Source organism: Diprion similis, chromosome 7 (assembly GCF_021155765.1).
Source record: "Diprion similis isolate iyDipSimi1 chromosome 7, iyDipSimi1.1, whole genome shotgun sequence".
NCBI lineage: Eukaryota > Metazoa > Arthropoda > Insecta > Hymenoptera > Diprionidae > Diprion > Diprion similis.
The window spans coordinates 7,010,706-7,031,502 of NC_060111.1; the positions used below are offsets into that span (position 1 = coordinate 7,010,706).

The 20,797-nt window shown below is 36.4% G+C and overlaps 2 protein-coding genes across 5 annotated transcripts; one reads left to right on the plus strand and one right to left on the minus strand.

Annotated features, from left to right (window-relative positions):
• The first annotated feature begins 285 nt into the window (after window positions 1-285).
• On the plus strand, window positions 286-15,377 carry LOC124407919 (GATOR complex protein Iml1). Of its 4 annotated transcripts, none has more exons than XM_046884529.1 (25): window positions 286-855; window positions 957-1,082; window positions 1,199-1,482; window positions 1,553-1,740; window positions 1,897-2,093; window positions 2,169-2,452; window positions 2,536-2,765; window positions 2,852-3,067; window positions 3,138-3,323; window positions 3,422-3,571; window positions 4,736-4,744; window positions 7,666-7,883; window positions 7,964-8,169; window positions 8,290-8,464; window positions 8,592-8,792; window positions 10,054-10,164; window positions 10,922-10,995; window positions 12,475-12,597; window positions 12,662-12,869; window positions 12,939-13,047; window positions 13,127-13,360; window positions 13,485-13,651; window positions 13,740-13,908; window positions 13,995-14,311; window positions 14,382-15,377. In XM_046884529.1, exons 1-25 carry the CDS (start codon window positions 505-507, stop codon window positions 14,580-14,582), a joined length of 4,734 nt encoding a protein of 1,577 aa, XP_046740485.1. In that variant the 5' UTR covers window positions 286-504; the 3' UTR covers window positions 14,583-15,377. The 4 variants fall into 4 exon arrangements, with proteins under 4 accessions (XP_046740485.1, XP_046740487.1, XP_046740488.1 ...); XM_046884531.1 differs by having other exon boundaries at window positions 10,069-10,164; XM_046884532.1 differs by lacking the exon at window positions 10,054-10,164.
• A 104-nt stretch (window positions 15,378-15,481) lies between these two features.
• On the minus strand, window positions 15,482-18,885 carry LOC124407920 (rac GTPase-activating protein 1-like). Its single transcript, XM_046884534.1, has 11 exons — window positions 18,725-18,885; window positions 18,467-18,600; window positions 17,977-18,179; window positions 17,701-17,855; window positions 17,199-17,610; window positions 16,913-17,082; window positions 16,702-16,828; window positions 16,388-16,620; window positions 15,969-16,266; window positions 15,721-15,896; window positions 15,482-15,622 (listed from the first exon to the last, which is right to left on the minus strand). The coding sequence occupies exons 2-11, from the start codon at window positions 18,549-18,551 to the stop codon at window positions 15,559-15,561; spliced, it is 1,923 nt and encodes a 640-aa protein (XP_046740490.1). The 5' UTR covers window positions 18,552-18,600; window positions 18,725-18,885; the 3' UTR covers window positions 15,482-15,558.
• Window positions 18,886-20,797: the final 1,912 nt, after the last annotated feature.

Below are 20,797 nucleotides of genomic sequence, written 5' to 3' on the forward strand. Positions count from 1 at the left end.
GTGGTAGGTAACACCAACAGCATAAAAATTAAGAGAGCGTTAATCTTTTGTTTTCAAAGCAGGTTAGTATGCATATTGCATATTGCGACATGAGACATGTGATTGGTGGATTGTCGAGAGCAATAGAAATTTACGCAAGCGCTCGTCAATCGTTTATGGTTTAGTAATTTAGTGAATTTAGTATCCTCCTTGGTTGTAGCGTGCGTCGATTGTTTTGATACGTGAAATACGCATAAAGTTATAAAGACTGCGAAGTGAGCCGTGAGACAACGCTCAGAGGTTTAGTTTATTTATATAGTTAATATTATTGTTCTGCAGTTCTGGACTCCGTGATCGCTAGTCTCCGGTTTCGACAATTATGTTCGAAGACAATGGATCAATGGATAAATAAAGTAAACAAGAAATATATCGTCCTCAAAGATAGCTGTCAATATGCCCTTGGAGGTTAGATGGCCTCTTAGCCGAGTGATAAATTGAACCATCGTTGTTTACGAGCGACTTAAAATGAAGCTATTCAAGTTGATCGTTCATCAGAAGAACTTTAGTGGAGAGGATTTGATTATAAATCCGAAAGACTATCCGGGAATAAAAAAAGGCGATATAGTTGAGATATTTCATCCGGAGGATGAATTCAGTCGTTTGCTTCTGCAGATCACAGCGTTCAAGGAGGATCTCCAAGGCAGAGAAACCATCAGCGTTGAAAATAACATCGCAACAACTTTTCAACTTAGAACATTTGCCGATGTTTATATGAATATAGTCAATCCTGATGACGTCGCTTTGGATTCCGTCGAACTCACATTCAAGGATCAATATATGGGGCGTAGCGAGATGTGGAGGCTAAAAAATAGCCTGGTAATTAAAAGTTTAACTCTTTTATCGTCTTTCGATAAAAGTTCCCTCCGAATCAACTTTACCTCATTGAAATTTCATTTAAATCTTTTTAATTCCTCCAGGTCAACACGTGCGTATATTTAAACAAGAAGATTGAATTCTGCGGAGGAAGCATCAGGTGCCAAGTACACGAAATGTGGTCTCAGGGGGATCGAGTTGCCTGTGGTGTGATAACCGACGATACCAAGGTGAAATATCATTCGCAAATACTTGCTAACTCTGGCCAAGGATACAATCAAAAAACTCTTAATTTAGTAACCATAATCGAGCTATCAAACTTGATGAATCATTGTCTACGCGATAGGTGGTCTTCCGTTCGTCCACAAGCATGGTGTACCTTTTTATCCAAATGAGTTCCGAAATGTGGGACTTTGATATTCACGGAGATTTGTATTTTGAGAAAGCAGTGAATGGATTTCTAGCTGACCTTTTTCAAAAGTGGAAAAAAAACGGCAGCAATCATGAAGTGACGATAGTTTTATTCTCACGAACATTTTACAACGCTACAAGCCTTGAAGAATTTCCAAATCACATGAGAGAATGCTTGCAGCAAGATTATCGGGGTAGATTCTACGAGGATTTTTATAGGTAATGCAAATATCAATGGAATTTACCAAAAAATATACAATTTTAATAATCTCTAACTTGTATTATATAGAGTTGCTGTACAAAATGAGAGATACGAAGACTGGAGCAATATATTAGTTCAATTGCGGAAACTGTTTACCGATTATCAAAAAATTGTACTCGAATATCACCAGCGACCTGGAATTGATATGCCAAAAGCCATAAACTCTACAGCTGCTCAAGGAAATTTCTTAGAAGTTCTGAATATGTCCTTGAACGGTGAGTGGTAGTTGACTAATAACCTGTTCATGTGTGGAAATTGAATAGTAATTTATTTCTTTCGCAAGAGGTTTATATTACGAGATAATTATGCAATGCGATGTGTACAAATTTGAAAAATTGCAGCTTTATGTCACGACACATCTTCTTTTTTAGTATTCGAAAAACACTACCTGGATCGCAGTTTTGATCGTACAGGGCAACTTTCTGTGGTTATCACTCCTGGGGTTGGAGTATTCGAGGTTGATAGAGAATTGACGAATGTCACTAAACAAAGAATCATTGATAATGGTGTGGGTAGTGACTTGGTTTGCGTGGGAGAACAGCCGCTGCACGCAGTTCCTTTGCTAAAGGTATTGCTCGATTATGTTTAATTCTTGGAAGCGGAGTTCTTGTATTAATTTTATTATCAAACGAAATTCTTCTAGTTCCACAACAAAGACACGTCGATAAATGCTGCAGACGATTACAGCATGCCGCATTGGATAAACCTCAGTTTCTATTCGACAAACAAAAAAATACCTTACTCAACCTTCATACCTCGCATCAAGTTGCCACCAAAAATATTAAAACTATCGGCAGAGAGTGGAAAATTGCCAAACAAGACAAAGCTTCTGCAGGAAGATGGCAGCGAATGTCTGCGTAACACACTGTTTGATTATGATGCCTATGATGCTCAGGTTTTCCAATTACCACCTGTTCACACTGCGAGGTGAAGATATTTTTTTACATTCTGTTTACAATAATTTAATCGAATTGGACGTCTTTTATTTTATATTAAACTCGATTTGTTAGCATGCAGAGAGTATCGACCAGAACAAAGAAAACTAGTGTAGCCTGCATGGAAACGCACAGCAATTCTCAGGCTCTTAAATTATTGAAACGAAAGATGTCAGATCCTGATATACATCATCCGCCCCCCGAAACTCATTCTTCTCCACCAGTTGCCTCCCGCAGCGCAGCAATTTCGATTCCTCATCGAACGGACGATTTGATAAGTGTCAGCTCAAACGGAGAAGTTAATTGTAAGATGATGTAGTCGTCACTGATCGAGATTTACGATTGCTATTATGTGTCAAGTACAGAGCTAACGCGATATTATGTTCCATAGCAAAACCCAGAATATCGCTCATTGGTGACCATGGAGACGTGGAGATATCACCTCCGTTCAGACCAGTCGTTGGTAGCGCTGGAAGTCCTACCAATCCTGTTACTCAACCCAGCAACATTAGACCAGGAAGAGCTCTGATCAATCCTTTTGACCCTTCTCACGTAACGATAAAGTTGACAAGTAACAGGCGAAGATGGACTCACATTTTTCCAAAAGGTGGAGTATCGCGACTGCATTTGCTCCATAAGTACATTCTTGCTATAATTTCGAATGTCATATTTCTCAGGACCTACGGGTGTGCTTATACAACAACACCACTACCAAGCTGTGCCTACGCAGTCTAGTTCCGAACAACTAATCGACGCAATGTCTATACTCAGCAGTTCGCCCAACGAGCACAGCATAGCATCCATTAACGCTCAGAATACTTGTCAAATTCCGAGATCTGCATCACAAATTGGATTTCAAGATCGTATGTTTTCTATTCGGACACTAAGCAAAACACATTGTCGACAAAATGCGACATAACGGCAACTCTGCATTTCGTACATAACTTCTTATTGATTTTAGACATGAAAGGAAAGGCCATACGTCTCAGTTTCCCGTTAAATTCGGTCGATAAAACGGGGCATATCGGACCCCCAACCACTAATAACAAAAGTTTGACGCTATTGTGGGGCGCGACTGGTGAACAAGAATGGACTCCCGCCCTCACAACAGGTACAACCGGTTTATCTTTTCCTACACCTTTTTCCCCAGTAATTGTAATTACTTATACGGAAGCTATAAATACCTAATACCAATTTTGAAAACATTCATGATGGTAATTATATAACAGTTTGTAGCATGATTTCACAGGGATATTTTCTACCATATATCCACAATCCACATTTCAAAACACTCTTTATTATTTTCATTTAATTTTATTCCAGGAGAAGAAAAACATTTTCCTATCAAGTTTTGAGCTATTTAAGGAAGTTACTTGACATTCGTTGGTTGATATAAGTTATAGAATCCCTGTTTTAAATAAGTTGAACGTCTTGAGCAACTGATCAAACATTTCATCACCTTTGTTATATTTACTTAAGTAGAAAATCTAATTCGATGCCTTATTTTTTACGACTACCGGCTCTGAGATTATTAGAAATATCAAAGATAGTAATAATTGTTATTTTATTGATAAGACATAATGCTTCTTGTGTGTCTTTTTGCTAATACATTTCATTTTCAGCTGTAACTCTACAAATTACAATAATCTAGACATAACTTGGACATAACAACAGTAACAATATTCTGGTTTCGGACCTGATGATTTAACAAGTTTTGGCTTTAGATATTCAAAATTATTTTCCTTTTTCAATTTCAATTAGAATTCAGTGTTGTTCCATCTTTCATTGTACGCATTGTCTAATTCTTTCGATGGTTTTCGTCAATGCATTGCAATCAAGTATGAATTGACGAAAAGATCATCAGTTTTCAAGTCTCGCTTTTGGGGATATTCCAGTACTTCAAATCAAAGGAAATAGTCTTGAAATTTAATATCTCTTCAAATAACAGGATTACATTGATTTTCGCTTGCGCTGAGTATCTGGTAATTAACTATTTACATTTGAGTTAAGGGATTCTAAAACTATACAATAGTTATTATGAATCCTTTTTTCATTTCACTTTGTTGTTAATGCAAAAAACATATTCGTATTGCCATACAATTTCTTCCTCAATCATTTACTTAACAACGAACACAAGTTTCTGACATTACCTACCTTGAATATAAATAATTTATTGTTCAACTTATTTCCATGCTGTGGTACGTCTTGTTGGGATGCAACGCTGGACAATTTGATGCGTGTGTGATGTGCGACTATGCGATGTCACTTTATACAGCGAACATAGGTTAGCGTCCCATATATTACTCAGGGCTGATTCGGTTACGGTATATACTTACATTTCAAGGTGTACACTCCAGTAGATTTGTCACTACTTTTTAAGATACATATATATATATTAGACTGTATCAAAAAAATTGAATATTTTTTTTGGGAAAAATATACTGAAAATATTGTTCAGAATAACGAAAAAAGGTGCCTGTTAAAATGGGAGCTCTTAATTTTAATACTAAGAAGCGCCTCATCGTGATTTTCTACTTTCCATAAGAATAACATGGCAAAAATGGTTCTTGCTCCTTGCGATTTTTATAACTAGATAATGACGCGTCGTACAGAATTTTACCAGGCACCTTTTTTCGGTATCCTAAACAATATTTTCAGTAAATTGAAAAAAAAAAAAAAAATATTCAATTTTTTTGATACAGTCTAATATATATATATATATATATTGTACATTTGACTTTATTTCAAATCTAATCTCTTATGTCGTTTTTAATGCATGCTTATATAATTGTGTAGTCAATTTTCTTTTCTATTTTATTGAATGAATACAAAAAGAATGGAAAAAAATGTTGATTCTCACCAATCCTTATGTAAACTTCTTAAGTAAGCAACTTACTTCTAATTTTCAACTCTCAATGTTAGCTGCCCACTACAGGCAACAGAATTTTCCTAAATTTCTAACCAACTCTACTTATTGAAAACCCAACTTACGATTTCGATATGTATTTCTTCCAGTAACAATGAAAATGATTATTATCAAATTAGCTGGACGTTATCACAAATCCGAGCGAAAAAATTTATTATAGATCTTCGATGTCGCATCAGATGAGAGGATTGACATTTTGTACGTACGTTAGATTACATCAAGTTCTTTTTTGAAGGACTTCACTTCTTATAAATTGTATTTCGTATCATGGATTGGTATTGATTTCTATTTTTTTTTATTCATTTGATTTTCCATCAGTCGAATGTAAAATAGTAGTTTTGCCAAAAACTTACCACATACGCAAATGCAATAATTATTTTCTTGGTAGTGAAAGTAGATTTTTCTCAGTGCATTTCAAGTTTTTATAATCCACCTACGGCTTAGTTTCAATTTCAGCTGAACTATTTGTCCCTATACTACCGTAGTATTCATATTAATCATTCGTATGATATTCGTCTAAGTTCATAGGATTAGAAATGCAGATTTTTCTCCTTGATTGGCACAACTTTGAACAAATTATGTACGTATAATATGTATATTTGAGCAAAAGAATCGAACCTCTTCAGTATGCAATGTCAAGAACGTGTGTCTGCATGCAGAGTATGCAAGTTTTGTTGTAATCGATTGCACTCTACTGTGTCAAGTCATATTATTATTATTCAATCTGAATACATTTATTTTAGCAATAGGTTTTAGATGCTTCGGTTATCCAACAATTTCGGCTACTCGTTTCTCAATGAAGAGTTTCTCAATGCGTCTGATTTTGTCCATAGAAAAGCAAATTAAAGCTTGGATCGAAGAAATAAGAATGTAAGATTTACACACAAGATTGAACGACAGGATGCGATTGATTGTTAGAGAAAGAATGATTTTGGAATATTGAAAATTCATGTCATTTAAATAATTTAAACAGATTAGTTCGTAATTTTCTGAAATCCAGTGATATTACAAGCATCGCGCCATATGGTATCATAGTCATGGAAGTGATTTTTTTTTTTCCTACAAACGTAGAATTAAAAAGTTGCAATTCAATTGATATTTAACGGATTTTATATTTTTTAAATACGATTTTTATTGTAGTTCATACCTCGATAGGTATTCATTGATATTCATTAGACCTTAACTATTTACTATTCCTCTTTTCTTTACTTTAAATTACATACCCATTTCATATATTTTTCCCTAACGCATGGCTTGAGATATGGCATGGAATATTTTTTTGAGATCATTTATAAAGGTACAATCTCCGGTATAGTATAAATATACATATATATTTTATTGTCTTATCTTGCCTGTGTACATATAACACGTGTCAGATTTAATGAATGAAATGACAATCAGACATATTACCGTTCAAAGAATCACTTTAAAATTGTGTTTGATTTAAGCTCGAGAATCATAATTTTCTGATGATCGTTCAAAAACATTGGACATATTATTACAGTCGAATTGACCGCATGCACACTCCAATTCATTCTCTAATCTATGTGTATCTGAGAGTAACTCTTAAAATTCATATTTCCTTACCTTATCCACTTTTTCGCATTCGGTATGTATAAGTAGTAATAGCTAATGCCCTGCACCTAATACTATCGCTGTAATGTTTTTAGTTCATATGAAATAGTGAAAGACTCTCTTTGGTATAAAGGGCTGTAAAGAAAGAAGAAATAGATGCCGATTAAATATATCTATGCAAAAGTTGTGTTTCGCCAATGCAATTAAAATCATGTCGATTGTCTATCAGTTGATTATATACATGACGAACATGGTTATTGTTGTTCGTAATTATTGCATAAAGAAACAGCGATATTTGCAAACTTTTTATCTAAAATATTTCACAGTTATAGTGAAATGTGAATTTAAGCAGGTATTCAGAGGTTGTATGTTTTAAACTTAAGATTTGGATGAACTCAATCTGTACATCAAATTGCAGGTCAATGATGCCAACGATTTTATTTTTCTGGCGCACAATTATTTGTTTGCATCATTATAGTCTGAACACCACAAAGAGACTCTTCATTCGCATTGATCAGTTATTGAAATCTATGTGTTTACACTTGTGTCCTTTGGTTTATTAAAAAAAAAAAAACGCGGTCTCCGAGTGACATTTCTCATACCTAAAAGCCTGTCTCCAAACATCTGTTTCTTCTTCATTTATATATTTATATGTAATTCAAATGATAAAAATTGATTGACATTGAAGGATTTCTCTTTCTTAGGTGTTGATTGGAGATCATTAACTATCCCAGCTTGCCTCCCTATCACAACGGATTACTTTCCAGATAAAAGAAGTTTACAGAATGATTATGTCGTCTCGGACTACAACTTGTTACCCGATGATGTAAATGCAGATTTTGCACAACTTAGAGCAATATACAAAAAACCACTTAATACAGCTGAGGTTTTCAAAGAACTTGTATCTCAGCGTTTAGCTCAGGTAGAATCTCCTTTTATTGTATTCTTCTTGAGTACTACAAATTTCTGACAGTATTTAGTTTTGTGCAAACTATTTTTCAGGGATTTCAACTGATAATTTTACCACCAGCCAATAAAACGCAGGCAACAACACCCGGCAGTAAACCTCCAGCTCCGATAAGCTCATTGATGCGTGGGATGCAGATTGAGTCAGAGCCTAAAGAAGAGTACCTACTTAGTATTGGCAGAATTTTTCACAAAATATCACTTTGCGGAAATTCTATAACAGTCACACGTTACCGACCAAGGTTTGTATAAAAAACATTATTCCCGAATCTGAATAAAATGATGTTTCATTTTATTCCCACTAAAATTCACCATACAGATCATAATTATTCTGATTATAAGAAGAATATTTATTTTCACAGGCATCCATATCCTCCATTTAACATACACTATCGGTATCGTTTTCACGCTCCTCATCACGACACTTACGAAGTATCGTGGGTTGCTTTCACAACTGAAAAATTGGAAAATTACAACTGGAATTATTTGGATCATTATATTTGCACTAGAGGTGATACAGATTTTTCATTAGTCGAGGTAAGCCTCATTAAACATCAACTTGGTAATAGTTTTGCATTTAGTTGTGGGCGGATTTGTTGCGCGAAATCGTTTTAAATTATTCAATACAAAGTCGTCTTCTGACCAATTCCATTTCTTTCTCTAGGCACTGAAATATTGGCGATTTAGGGTATTTCTACTTCCTCTGAGTACCCCTGCCACACGTCGCATCTTGGATGGTTCGGTATATTGCGACATATACTCACCAGCGACTTCCACAGAGCAAGCCAACTTTATGGAAGGATTCTTACGGTTTATTGAGACGTGGTTGAACAGAATTCGCCGTCCCAACGCGAACAAAAATTGGGTAACGTTTAATATCTGCCTACTAGTTATACCGTTGTATAATTTCTTGATGTACTCACACGTGTCAATGTGTATACGTGTCCACATACACATAAAATGTTTCTTCTACATCATGACAGAGAAGTACATTGTCGATCTTAGCATGTTGGCTAGTATCGGTACGGGTCGATCGCTAATGCGATACACAGACATAGTTTAAAGAGTTACTCTTATTATTTTTTATGCGTTTCAGGAAGTATGATTAATAATTCTTTGTGAGCCTATGAATACCTCTACGAAAATCATAGGTAGAATTAAACTGCAAGATCATCAATTTGAAAAGTTGTATCGGGCTGTGTACTGAGATATGTTTTAGAATATGGTTTTCGTAGTTGGCAAGGTATTGACCATAAATTGTATAATTTGGAGGTAATTTCGAAAGACTTGTTGATCCCCCATAGAATAATACCTATATCCTCTATAAAAAGTGGTCTAGTCTCATATCACTTTATCATTGTTTTTCCTTGTCGTCTAATTATGTACTATCTATTGAGTAATGTTTACATGTCGATCGATATTTGAATTGTGTTTTATTTTTGAAAAAAAAAAATTTTCCCTTTAAATTTTATCTCATAAATTTGTTTTTGGTATATTTTTTTTTTATTTTTTTCTATTTTGGCAAACTGCATGTTATTATTTAGTTGCAGTTGTGTTGTGTAACAATTACATAGATTTGGTTTCACAGCTTGATTTGCATCTAACATTGCAAGTGCGATATTAAGTTTCCTTTCACGCCTTGACTTCGGATTAACATCATCGTTATGTAATTTTACAAGTAACCGTAACTTTACAATAACTCATTTTCAGGCTACATAATATTTTTTCCCGAGTTTAGTAACAATATACAAGTTTCTTTCTACCACCATTCTGCAAACGAATTTTGGACGTACTAAAAATTGGAATACGTAGAGGTCAATTAAATTCACACTTGCGACAAAGGTTTAGTTTTGAAATTTTTTGAGTCCGACCTATCAAGAATTGATCTCGTTACTTATTGTGAACAATCTTTTCTATTTGAAAATTGTAATGCAATAAATTTGCGACAAAATGATACAAAGGCTTAATTTTAGAATTTCATGAACAAGAGATGAGACTAAAACACAGACAAAAATACGAGTCTTGCAGAAATTGAATTTATAGGAAGAATTTAGGATTTTACCATTTTATTCAGGCGAAAATGCGGATGCAGCGCAAATCCTCTTCTGTAGAAGAAGACCGTTTAGCATGATATGTTTCAGAGCCCGGCAGCTCTAGTTGGAGTTCCCCCGAGAGATCCTGCCTCCCACTTGACAAGGCGCAGGCACAGCACGAGCCTGATATTCCTCACTAACCAGGTACTTCCTATCCACCCCCTAGCATCACTTCGTCGACAGACGTGGAGACGTTGAAATTTTCAGCTGATTGATTACAGATATTTATCGGGACACATTGAGTCTATATTATATACCTATACGATGTACACATGTAAATTTATTCAATTTTTTTCAAATGTATCGCATATTTTTACCACAATTTTTCTTTCCATTTTCTCTTTGAGTTTTATATCACATACGCCGAGCTGATTCGAAACTTTTTATCAATTTATCTGTGAATTGCTTACAATTGATTGAAGTTAATTTCATTTTCTTTGTACATGTTTGAAATGGAGAATGCTGGCTTTGTTTTTTCGCCTCTTTAAATATGCAATAATGGTCGAATTTTGTTCCTTGTACTCACAATTGTTTGACAGCAATACACCACGAAATTTTTATTTGTATAAAAAAGAATATCCTTTTGTAGCTTTACGAATGATTTAACTGTGATCTTTTTCAAAACTATCATTGATTAGTAGCTTGTATGAGAATTTAATGATCTTGTCTGCTTGATTTTTTTGCTTGAATGTTCATCATTATAAGTTTGCAAGCTTATATATCGTGCGAAGGAAATATATATATATTTTCATATATACAAATATATTCAGACGTAGTTGAATGCATATTTGATAATTAATATTCTATTTAATTCATTTTTCATACTTGAAGTATAACAATTCACGAATTGGCAGCTTATCAAGTTCTCGCAGTTATCAAAATTTTTCCTCCTACTTTCCAGACAAGTCTTGTTGGCAGCTCTCCGTTCAGAGAGAGACTTGGGAGCAACCGCCTGCCTGAAAAACCGAGACCCAGGTTTGATCTGCTTGCAATGATGTGTTGATGCTTTGTCATGGATTCTCAGTAGTTTGGCCGTGTTTGTTTATTTCAGCTTTTGCCCCTTCATCTATCGCTCACAGCTGTCTCACAGTTTCATATTATATTGTTAGACTATCGTTGTTGGATTGCAGGTAGAGAAAGTGGGCTTTAAAATCCTATAATATTATAACAATATGCTCACACAAATATTTCATTTTCTCACACCTCTAAATTTTTAACTGTAATTGTCTAGTTCGAAACTCACAGGATTCTAATACAAATTTCAATACATCTTTAATATGCATCAAGCTTTTGTATGTTGGGAATAATTGCATTTGTAACTAGCAATCTTACTGGTATTCTGCAGTTCTACTCATTTCCTGATTGTCTATTTCATCAGAAGTTTATAGCTTTGGCAATATAGGTCTCGATATATCGATAATAAAGTCAGAAAATGGTCACAGTGTTAAGTAGGTGAAACCTTGATTGAATATTACGACCCTGAGACTGTAAAGTTTGGTCCTCCTTACGACAAATTGTTCGCATAAATGCTATCCAATTGTCGCACTATAGTTCAGCACAAAATCCGACGTCCATTGTTGTTCACCGACAACTTTATCGAGCTCGTATCGCGTAACGAATTGCTGCCTAAATGAAAATTTACCATTTTTCCTTGAGTCGTTCATGTATTGATTTTCTTCTCTGTTCCATTTTGAGGATATTGTATTCGGAGACTCGCTGAAATCTATTTTGAATCCATTTTTATATTATTGTATACGTATGCTTATTGTATCTATTTTTTATTCGTTTTACCTATCATGATTTATGGTATTATTATTCATTAGCATATGGTATGGGTGGTGTGTGAGTGAGTCACAGGGTTCTTTGTACAGGAGAAGCATGTAGTGAATACAGCTGCGTCTGCCCGCACATGCCTTGACATTCCTCGCCAAGTCCCACACAGGTCAGTTTTAATTTATTTTTTTACACCTCGGTTGTGTTTAGAAAGTAGTAAATTGGGCAAAAATTTTTTAATTTCTCCATAAATCTTCTTCAGTTTCAGTTAAACGAGTACCTTATAATTTTATTTTCCTACCAAATTATAGAGAAGTTTTTCTACTCGTCAGGGCTCAATCGTACTTTCTATCTGATCATTATATCGCTTTATTTCTGGTAACAAAAGTATCGGTTCTGAAGAATATTCTTTATTGCTTCTGTGTTCTGACTCAGTTAATACCTCGATGTTGGTAACTGACAGCAAAACTAGAATAGTTGACGATGAATTACCATTGGACAGTAATCGTTCATTATTTCAAATTAATCGGCAATACTAATTCGTGCATATAGTTTGGCTTTAGACAGCACATGTGCATTGCTTGAGTCTCAGCACCGTGGAGTCTATTTGTATTTTCTCAATTCTACATCCAGTGTGTCAAAACTTTCATACCTTTATCTACTCTTAAATCAATTAATCAGATCTGGCTCAAAAGTTATGGATAGAGGCAGAGTGTCGCCTGCAAGCGAGGCTGTCCTACCACTTTCTCCGGAGCTACAACAACAACAACAACAACAAGACCACTCAGAATGTAGTGAAGACAGGTAACGATCTCAATAAAATATACCCAAAATCGAACAGTTCATGAAACGAATACTATTCTTTTAGCATAAATGCCGAAGTGAGCAGGATTAAAAGCAGCGCTTCTAACGCAGAGATACTTGAGGCAATGAAGCAACCGCATACTGGAATAGGATTTTTAACTCAGCACCCGTCATTGCCAAGCCTAACGTTTGTCAGCGCAGAAGCTGTCCAATGGTTGAACAATCACATCGAGGGTGGAGTCACAGTTGAGAAAGCAATTGTTATAATGGAGGTGATTTATACTCTGATGTGTACCTTAAACCGTTTCAATATACATACATGCTAATGGAAAATATTCCAGGGAATGATTCGAGAGAGGTTGATTTGCCATGCATCTGGAAGTTTCAAGAAACCATTTATGCTGGGATTTTACCTCTATCATATTGTGCAAGACAAGGATAGCCAGAAAGGTATGCTGTCTTCAGATTCCACCTGGCATTTCATTATATTAGCAAAATGTATCATCGATTCTTCCTCATTTTATTGCAGATAGGGAATACTTTCCACCCTTGGGTGATCTTCGGAGTTTTGAGAATGAATGGGTCGAAGTTGAGATGAAAGTGCCAAATGGGTGGTGCGAACCCAGTGCTTCAACGCAAATTTCAAATATATCATCACCTATATCTATACCCAGTTGCGATATCATAGACGAATCTAGTGTTCCTGTTTTTCTACGCGAGGACTCGGATCTTGTATTCTTGATGGAGGATCGTGAACGGACTAGTAAGAATTGATGCTATAATAGTTTACGTTACGGACGTATCCGTATATATCTTACAGAATGGATTTGACGACTTGAAAACTTTAAATAATTCACAATGCATTTTTTCCCTATGTTTTTGCTTAGCGCCAGTTTCTCCGTACAAACACACTCACCTTGATATAGATATAAACAATAAAAGCGATAGAATAGAATGGGGACACCTCAGATATCAGTCATTATTCAAGACGGACTATTCTTACGAATTGGTTGTCCAATGGGTCGCATCTTCGGGGAGTATAGTTGCTGACCTTGTAAGTGATGCTATTTAATTATTCAAAGTGAAAGAGACGTCGACGGTGTGATTAATCAATGGTCATCTTTTTGGTTTGATTCATTTAGATATTCGGGTGGCAACGAAAGGCGCAATTGTGTGGAATACAAATGGTTCCTATACCCAGTGATTTGCTTGCGCTACCTTTTACCTTGAAAAGTGATCCTCTTCGGGGCCCAATCTTCATACCTCTACACACAGAATGTTTGATGACCAATAAACCATATCTATTTGATGGTTTGTTGAAATTTGAACACACGGTATTAAATTCTGTTGTACAATAATAGCTGTCTGATACTTCGCTTTCAATGTGTTTGCAACAGAATTTCGGGAAGATACCTACACTCAACGGTTGTTCCTCTTCCAAGAAGCCATAGTGCAAAGGTTCGGTTTCGTACCCTGTCTGGTGGAAGGCACTGAAAATGATCATCAATACGTCCATGTTACTGGTAATGCATTTATACTCGTACCGTCGACTTCTTGTATTCGAGCCAGACCACGAACGGATACGAATATCATCAGACGAATAACGGGCCAGAAACGATATCCAGTTCATCCAGATCAATCTAGTCCGCACGAAGCATATATTACAAGGCATGTCAGTGGGAAGAATAAAGATGACTACAGCATGGACAGGAGGGTCGGTATAAATATTTAATGTAAATATTTATTGATAAATTAATATGAACTGTTTGTATTTTTTTACTCAGGTGGGCTTTTTATGGTCATGGAATCATATGGTGAGTCGGAAGTGGAAATCGTTGTCAACATCAGCGACCGGTGATGAATTGTTTCAAAAAAAAATTATTCAAGATTTTAGAAACTTTTGTTCAAACGCAGACAACAGATTAAAACAGTACTGGGAGTCATGCTGGGAACTCAAAGAGAAAACGTGTTCCAGAACCGAGTGATTAAGTACATACCAGTGTCCTGAATTTCAATGGCCTCGCTATTTAATTTCCCAAATTTATTGTACATTAAAAATACTATACGAGTGCTGGTTCACTCAGTCCAAAAAAATTCAGTGATCAACTAAGAATTACATATGAAAAACAGTTTGATTTATAGTGATAGCTTTAAATAGGCCTATACAGCCTGAAATTCCTATTCTTGCCATTTATGTACGAAAGTGAAATTCACAGAATATTAAATACAACAACAACAACAATATAAGAAACTCAGGTTTAAATCTTTTATTAGTTACGTTTAAAGTAATACATTAATTAATACTAATATTAAATACCAAGTTATCCATTTTATTAGACATTTTGTATTCAAAAATAAATAAGTGTTTCTTTCGACAACTCCAGATAATTTGTACGAGGAGCAAAAGATGACATCGTGATTAATGGATTTTCAATTTACACGTTGTCATAAGGAGTGATCTGATCACTTGTGTTATAATACTTATATGTAAAGTTGAACAGAAAAGAAATAGAGCTAAATTGTACACTGATCAAATTTATAATTGAAAAATAATTATCATTCTCACACTATCAAACGGATTCTAGTCCTCATGAGAAACTAGCGCTGATATGTACGCTCATACTATCAGAAGTTGTAATTATCCAATTTTAATTATGCCAAAAACGAGCCGCACGCAGCTCACGGCATTTCATTTAGCTTATAGCTTTCATAAAAAAATCATTATTTGATATTTTAATCCTAAGTATTCGTAAGATTTACTAGCTACAAAGCAAAAGTTCCATAACGCTTCAGATGAATGGACGCAGAAGTGAAAAATATTATCAAAATAAAAGGACCTGTTATGTCAGTAAAGTCTGCTCGAAAAAAATTTAAATATACGGTTATTCTAAGCTAATGATTACACCCGTAATTTATAAAAAGTGGGAGAAAAAAAAATAAATTGTAAAGCCATTCACCGTTTTAGTACGCGCTTTTTGATGGTGGTGTTGCAAAATATTTTTTGTTTTTCCTCATGAACGTTCGGCTGAAAATAAATTATGGATTTATAGCATTTAATCTGTGAATGTAACGATCTCTAACGTTCGGTAGATGAATATTTTTTATATATTGATTTTAGAATACCTTGAACTGATAGGAGTATTAAAAAATCCCCTCGATGCTGTTCTTTTTAAAAGTGACTCTGTAGACGGAGTGTGTCTAAGTTCCCCAGTTTTCGGTGTGCCCACTGCGTTTAGTCCTTCAGAGTTGACGAAATTCGCCCAATAATCTGACGGAATCTTTAACAGACTTTCCACTATCTGTAAAAGAACGAAAGTAATATTACTCTAAAATATTCTGAAAATATGATGAAATCAGCAAAAGACACTTACTGCAACTTGGCTTTTCGTTTCGCTGAGCATTGAGTTTGGAGAAGGTTCCTGACAGCTATAGCCGACAAGAGTTGGTCCGAATACTTTGGCAAGATTAGTGATCGGCATTTTGCATTCTGGACTGCTCGACACTCGCTGCAAGTGGAGGATCAAGAATGCTAATGTATCGCGATTTGGTTGCGGTAATTCCGATATCGCTTGGTAAAGAGCAGCGTCAGCATCCTGTTTGTCAGAGATGGCCGTCGCCCTTGCAAAATCTCCCCATAGTCCGACTGTTATCAAAGGTTCGCGAAGAGTTCTGAAATAAGAGAGCAAAATTGTGAGTAAAATACTCTGTACTTACAAATAACTTTACTCAAGGAATTGATAAAAGTTATTTGTTATTGTTCCAATTCTTTTTTATAATCCGACAAATATACCTCAAGAAGTCTTTCAAAGTTGAACAAATAGTCGGTATATCGATGTCGGAAAGGTTGGGGGCACCTTTTCCTTTCAAAAACTTCTCCTTCAAGCATTTAACGTCACTCGAACCGCCATTCACCCTGTATAAACCTTGTTCGCCCATTCCCCTCAGTTCAACCTCATTTATACAGTGTACCACCAGCGATGGCACCATGGGTGGTATCATGGGGGTGTAGTCTGCGATTGTACCCTACGAAGGCAAAAATTGCTCACCTTGAATGGGTTCCATTGTTTCTTTGAATTGGAAAAACAAATATTGTTTACAACTTACAGACGTTCCACGTAAAGTCGGGGTATTTCCTGCAGGTACGCACGGCAATGGTACTAGGTCTTTACATTCAGCGTGAGAAGTAGCTCTGCACTCTCTGCATTTCAAAGCCACACGTCCGAATCGAATTCTGCAACAATAAAGTTGTAGTTGGATCAAATTGCCGTCCAAATTTTATGATAATCTGACATTGTACAAGATATTGTTCCCTCACCGTTTTCCACAAGGAGTGCATACTTCTGGCTTGATAACAGTCTTTGCTGTGAAAGTGTGACCCCTGGACGATTTAGTGTTCAAAGTATATCCACCGATATTAGGGCTGGGCTTGAATACACCTTCGGAATCTGAACCGGAAGTCATGATGTCGGCTTTTGGGGCTGAAGGCTGTATGCAAACATATATACACAGATTTTATTCAATGTTTAGAAGTGTTTGCTAAATTCACCTTCTACTTTCATCGTCCTATTTCATTCATGTCTAGAAATAAAAAAAAAACTCACCTCCACATCCATCAATGGATTTTTTGCATCCACGTGTGAACTTTTCTGTCTGGAGCGGTCAGTGCTTTTGCGATGTTTGTGGGGAGTCTGTATTTGGGTATTTGGATCTTGATTTTCATTCCCAGGCATTGCTTCAATCACAGAAGATGCTGTGATGGGTCCATCCTTGGGCAGAACAACAGTAGTTGTCGCTACTATCCGATCTGATGTATTTAAGTCTACAGCTTTCTGAATGCTGCTGCGTCTTTTTTTGGCCGAATATTCCCCACTTGGCCTGTGCTCTTTCCATTCGCGTTTCTTTTGATTTTGCTGGAGCATTACACTCGCGTCCAAGTCGTCCTCTGATTTTGAAAAACAACTCAGATCGCTGAGCAGAGACCCGGTAGAATCCAATTCTGCTATTGTATTAAGCCTAGGAGAGAAGTAACGAAGTATTGAAATTAAGGCAGAATCTTTTTAAATCTTCCTGATTTTCCTAAGGATAATCAATTTGGACTCTTACTTATCAGTGTGATGCAAGTCTTTCAAATGGACGTTGCTGCTGCGATTATTCAATGTTGTATTATTGAGGAATTGTAACTTTTCGCGTGTTTCATCATTCAAGTTTCTACCTCCATCGTGTAGGAACAAGTCACGAACCATGGAAATTTGTCTTTCCTATGTAAATAGAACATTCAGCATTTATATCGAATATAAAAGAACGGGTTTTCGTCATTTAATACACGCTAATACATATTCTAGTATTTCATTGACAACTAATTGTCGAATTTTTTCTTACCAACGAGTTACGTTGATCTTCAACGATGCGTCGTCGTCGTTTCTCCTCGTCAAGTAGTCGACGAGCATGACTTAGTTTTCTTTCTAGATCTGCCGCCTCTAAATGAGATTTTTCCAAAGCAGAATGAAGTCGCTGGCATTCCTGCACAGACGCCAACCATTTTTGTCGCATCTCTTCCTGATTGATAGCAAAGCGCAGAAATTCTGAAACATTAAAACATCAATATCTCTCTCTCTCTCGCAGTTGAAACTTTCTAAGCCTCGACTTGGCTAAAAGAACGAAGGATCGTACAAGAGATCGGAGTACACAGGAAGCTACTATCTCTGAAGATAGCAGATGTTGCTTCGAGAGTGAATTATTCGTGGCTCTACGTTAGTGAAAAATGAATGTTCTTCTCATAATGTAGTAACGTAAAAATGTATTCCGAATTTACGATCGTGGGGGGTAATTTCGTCGGGTGAAAAACGAGGCATCAATGAACTGAGCTAACCTTCTTCGCACGATCCGTTGACGAGTACGTTGGTACAACGCACCAGCTCATCGTGAGAGGCCAATATCGACAGAGAAGTTGTCATTTCGACAGCTTGAGGCTACCAACTCGCAATGGCCAAGTACCAATTTGATCTGAAAACGAGAAGACGAAGGATGTTAAACGCTACTGAGGCGGATTCGCTGCCGGCTCTATGATCTGTGGTCTTAGCGTCGTTGCTCCGAGAAACGAGATGAGAAAACAACGATGAAAACTCACCCTGCGTCCGTCGAATTTACTGAACCACCGTAAAACGCACCAGTTTTAATATATCGTTGTAAATACCGATTGACATAGCTCGCACGCGTTGTTGACGATTTCCGAGCACTACATCTAGATACAACCGCCTAGTTTTGAGTTTGACCGTTTGAAATTCCAGCCAATCACGAACGAGCGTCGTTGGCTCGCTCTTCTTCGTTTGGAGGTTTCAACTCGCGCCACAGAGTGGCGCCACCGTCAGAATGAAAATACGGCGATATCTCGAATTATTAACGATTACTCGAACTACATTTGCCACAAGCAAACGGCGCCGTCGAATATGAATGTCTCGAGCCGTCGTGAAATGTTTTTGATTAATTACTCCCGCGCACGAGGGTATTTCGTACATAGTCTCTACCCAAGTGTAAATAACAGCCTAGTTTTTTACAAGCTGACGGAGGTCGTTAATCTTTCGGTCAATGGTGGTATGTAGAATAATTCCGATGCTCATTTGTTCAATATTAGAATTTTCGGTCTTTCAGGTATCAGGGATCGTCAGAGACGCTTTTATCTTCTCAATCAATCCGGCTGCAAAGAAGCAAGCCAAGCAACAAAACGACACGGGAGATTCATCGTGCTTACGTAAACGAAATATCTGAGTAAGTATGTATAAAATTTCTGAAAAAAAGTGCCATTGTTGTTTGTACATACACGAGTAGTTTTGTATGCGTACATATTCTATTCTTTTTCATTGAAAGATGCATGAGTTTGCCGCTCCATAACAATTGAGTGAAGTGAGCAGAGAAGAGAAAAAAAAAAAAAAACATTTGACAGACTCAAACGCGCAATATTAATCAGGCTGAAGTTAGCGTTACTAACTCAATTGTTTTTTTCTTTGTTCTCTGGCAATTTTAGGATGACTTTCGAGCGGTTGGCTTTTCAGAATCAGTGTATATTTTGTTTATATCGGTTTACTAAATTTCGGAAAGTCACCAAGGTGCGAATTTAGCCATTTTTTCTACACATATATCGTTATATTAACGTTACTAACTTCAGCCTCATCAGTAATAAAATTAGACTGGGCTGCGTGTATTATCATTGAGCGATGCTGTTCGCGTTTCAGAGAGAAGAGTTATAGCCAAAGGTGACGAGGATCTAGGATCTTGCAGCGGTAATTGTTCGAAATAGTTTCACCCGCTGGCTCGAGAACAGCGGATCAAATCTGGGGGAGAATTAAATAGGAAGTGCCTACTTAGACTGGCAGCACATGAAGGTATGATTAAACTCGAGCTTTCTTTGTTATGGCCGCATCAACTTCACCAGGAAAAGCTGGAAATGTGGAATTCTGAAATTCTGTATAATAGTCAGAAAAATGTAAGGAGTTTTTGGGGAAAGTCAGGACTTAATTACTACATTTTTCCATACAAATACGTTCCACAATTTTGTTTAAACTTCAGTTAAATTAGATCGAATAGAAATTTTTTCATTATCGCCGGAAGGCTCTCTTCAAACTTTGAGTATTCCTAAATATTACCTTTCATAAGAAAAAATTATATAAAAAATACGTGGAAAACGTAGAAAAGTCAGGGAATTTCGTGACGGAGATTTATTGACCAAAATCCTTCGTCTATTTGTATCTCGGTTACCGATAAAGTTGAGAACCAGTGGACCGACTGACATGGAATTTGAACTAAATTATTCCTTAGGTCTGCCCGAGTAACATGGGCTGTCTAAATTGTGCAAAACAGGTTCAATTAGTATTATATATATATATATCTATATATGTATACGTATTTCCAGAAACTTCCATCGTCATGCTTCCCGGTTGTTTCTATACCGGGATGATCCGGAGCGTGAAGGACGAGGCTGAACTTACCTTGAGCCGTTTCACTTTGCACCACGTACGTTATACCCCGTCCAAGGATCCAGTTACGGCGGGTTTGGCTTTTCAAGTATTTACCAGAATATCCTATACATCGGAGTATGTCAGATTTTTCATCCTTCTCTGGACGCATTGGACCTCTGACACACGGATTAACGAATCTGCATAATTAACAGGTAAGTGCTGAAGAAATTCTAGACTAAAATTTTACT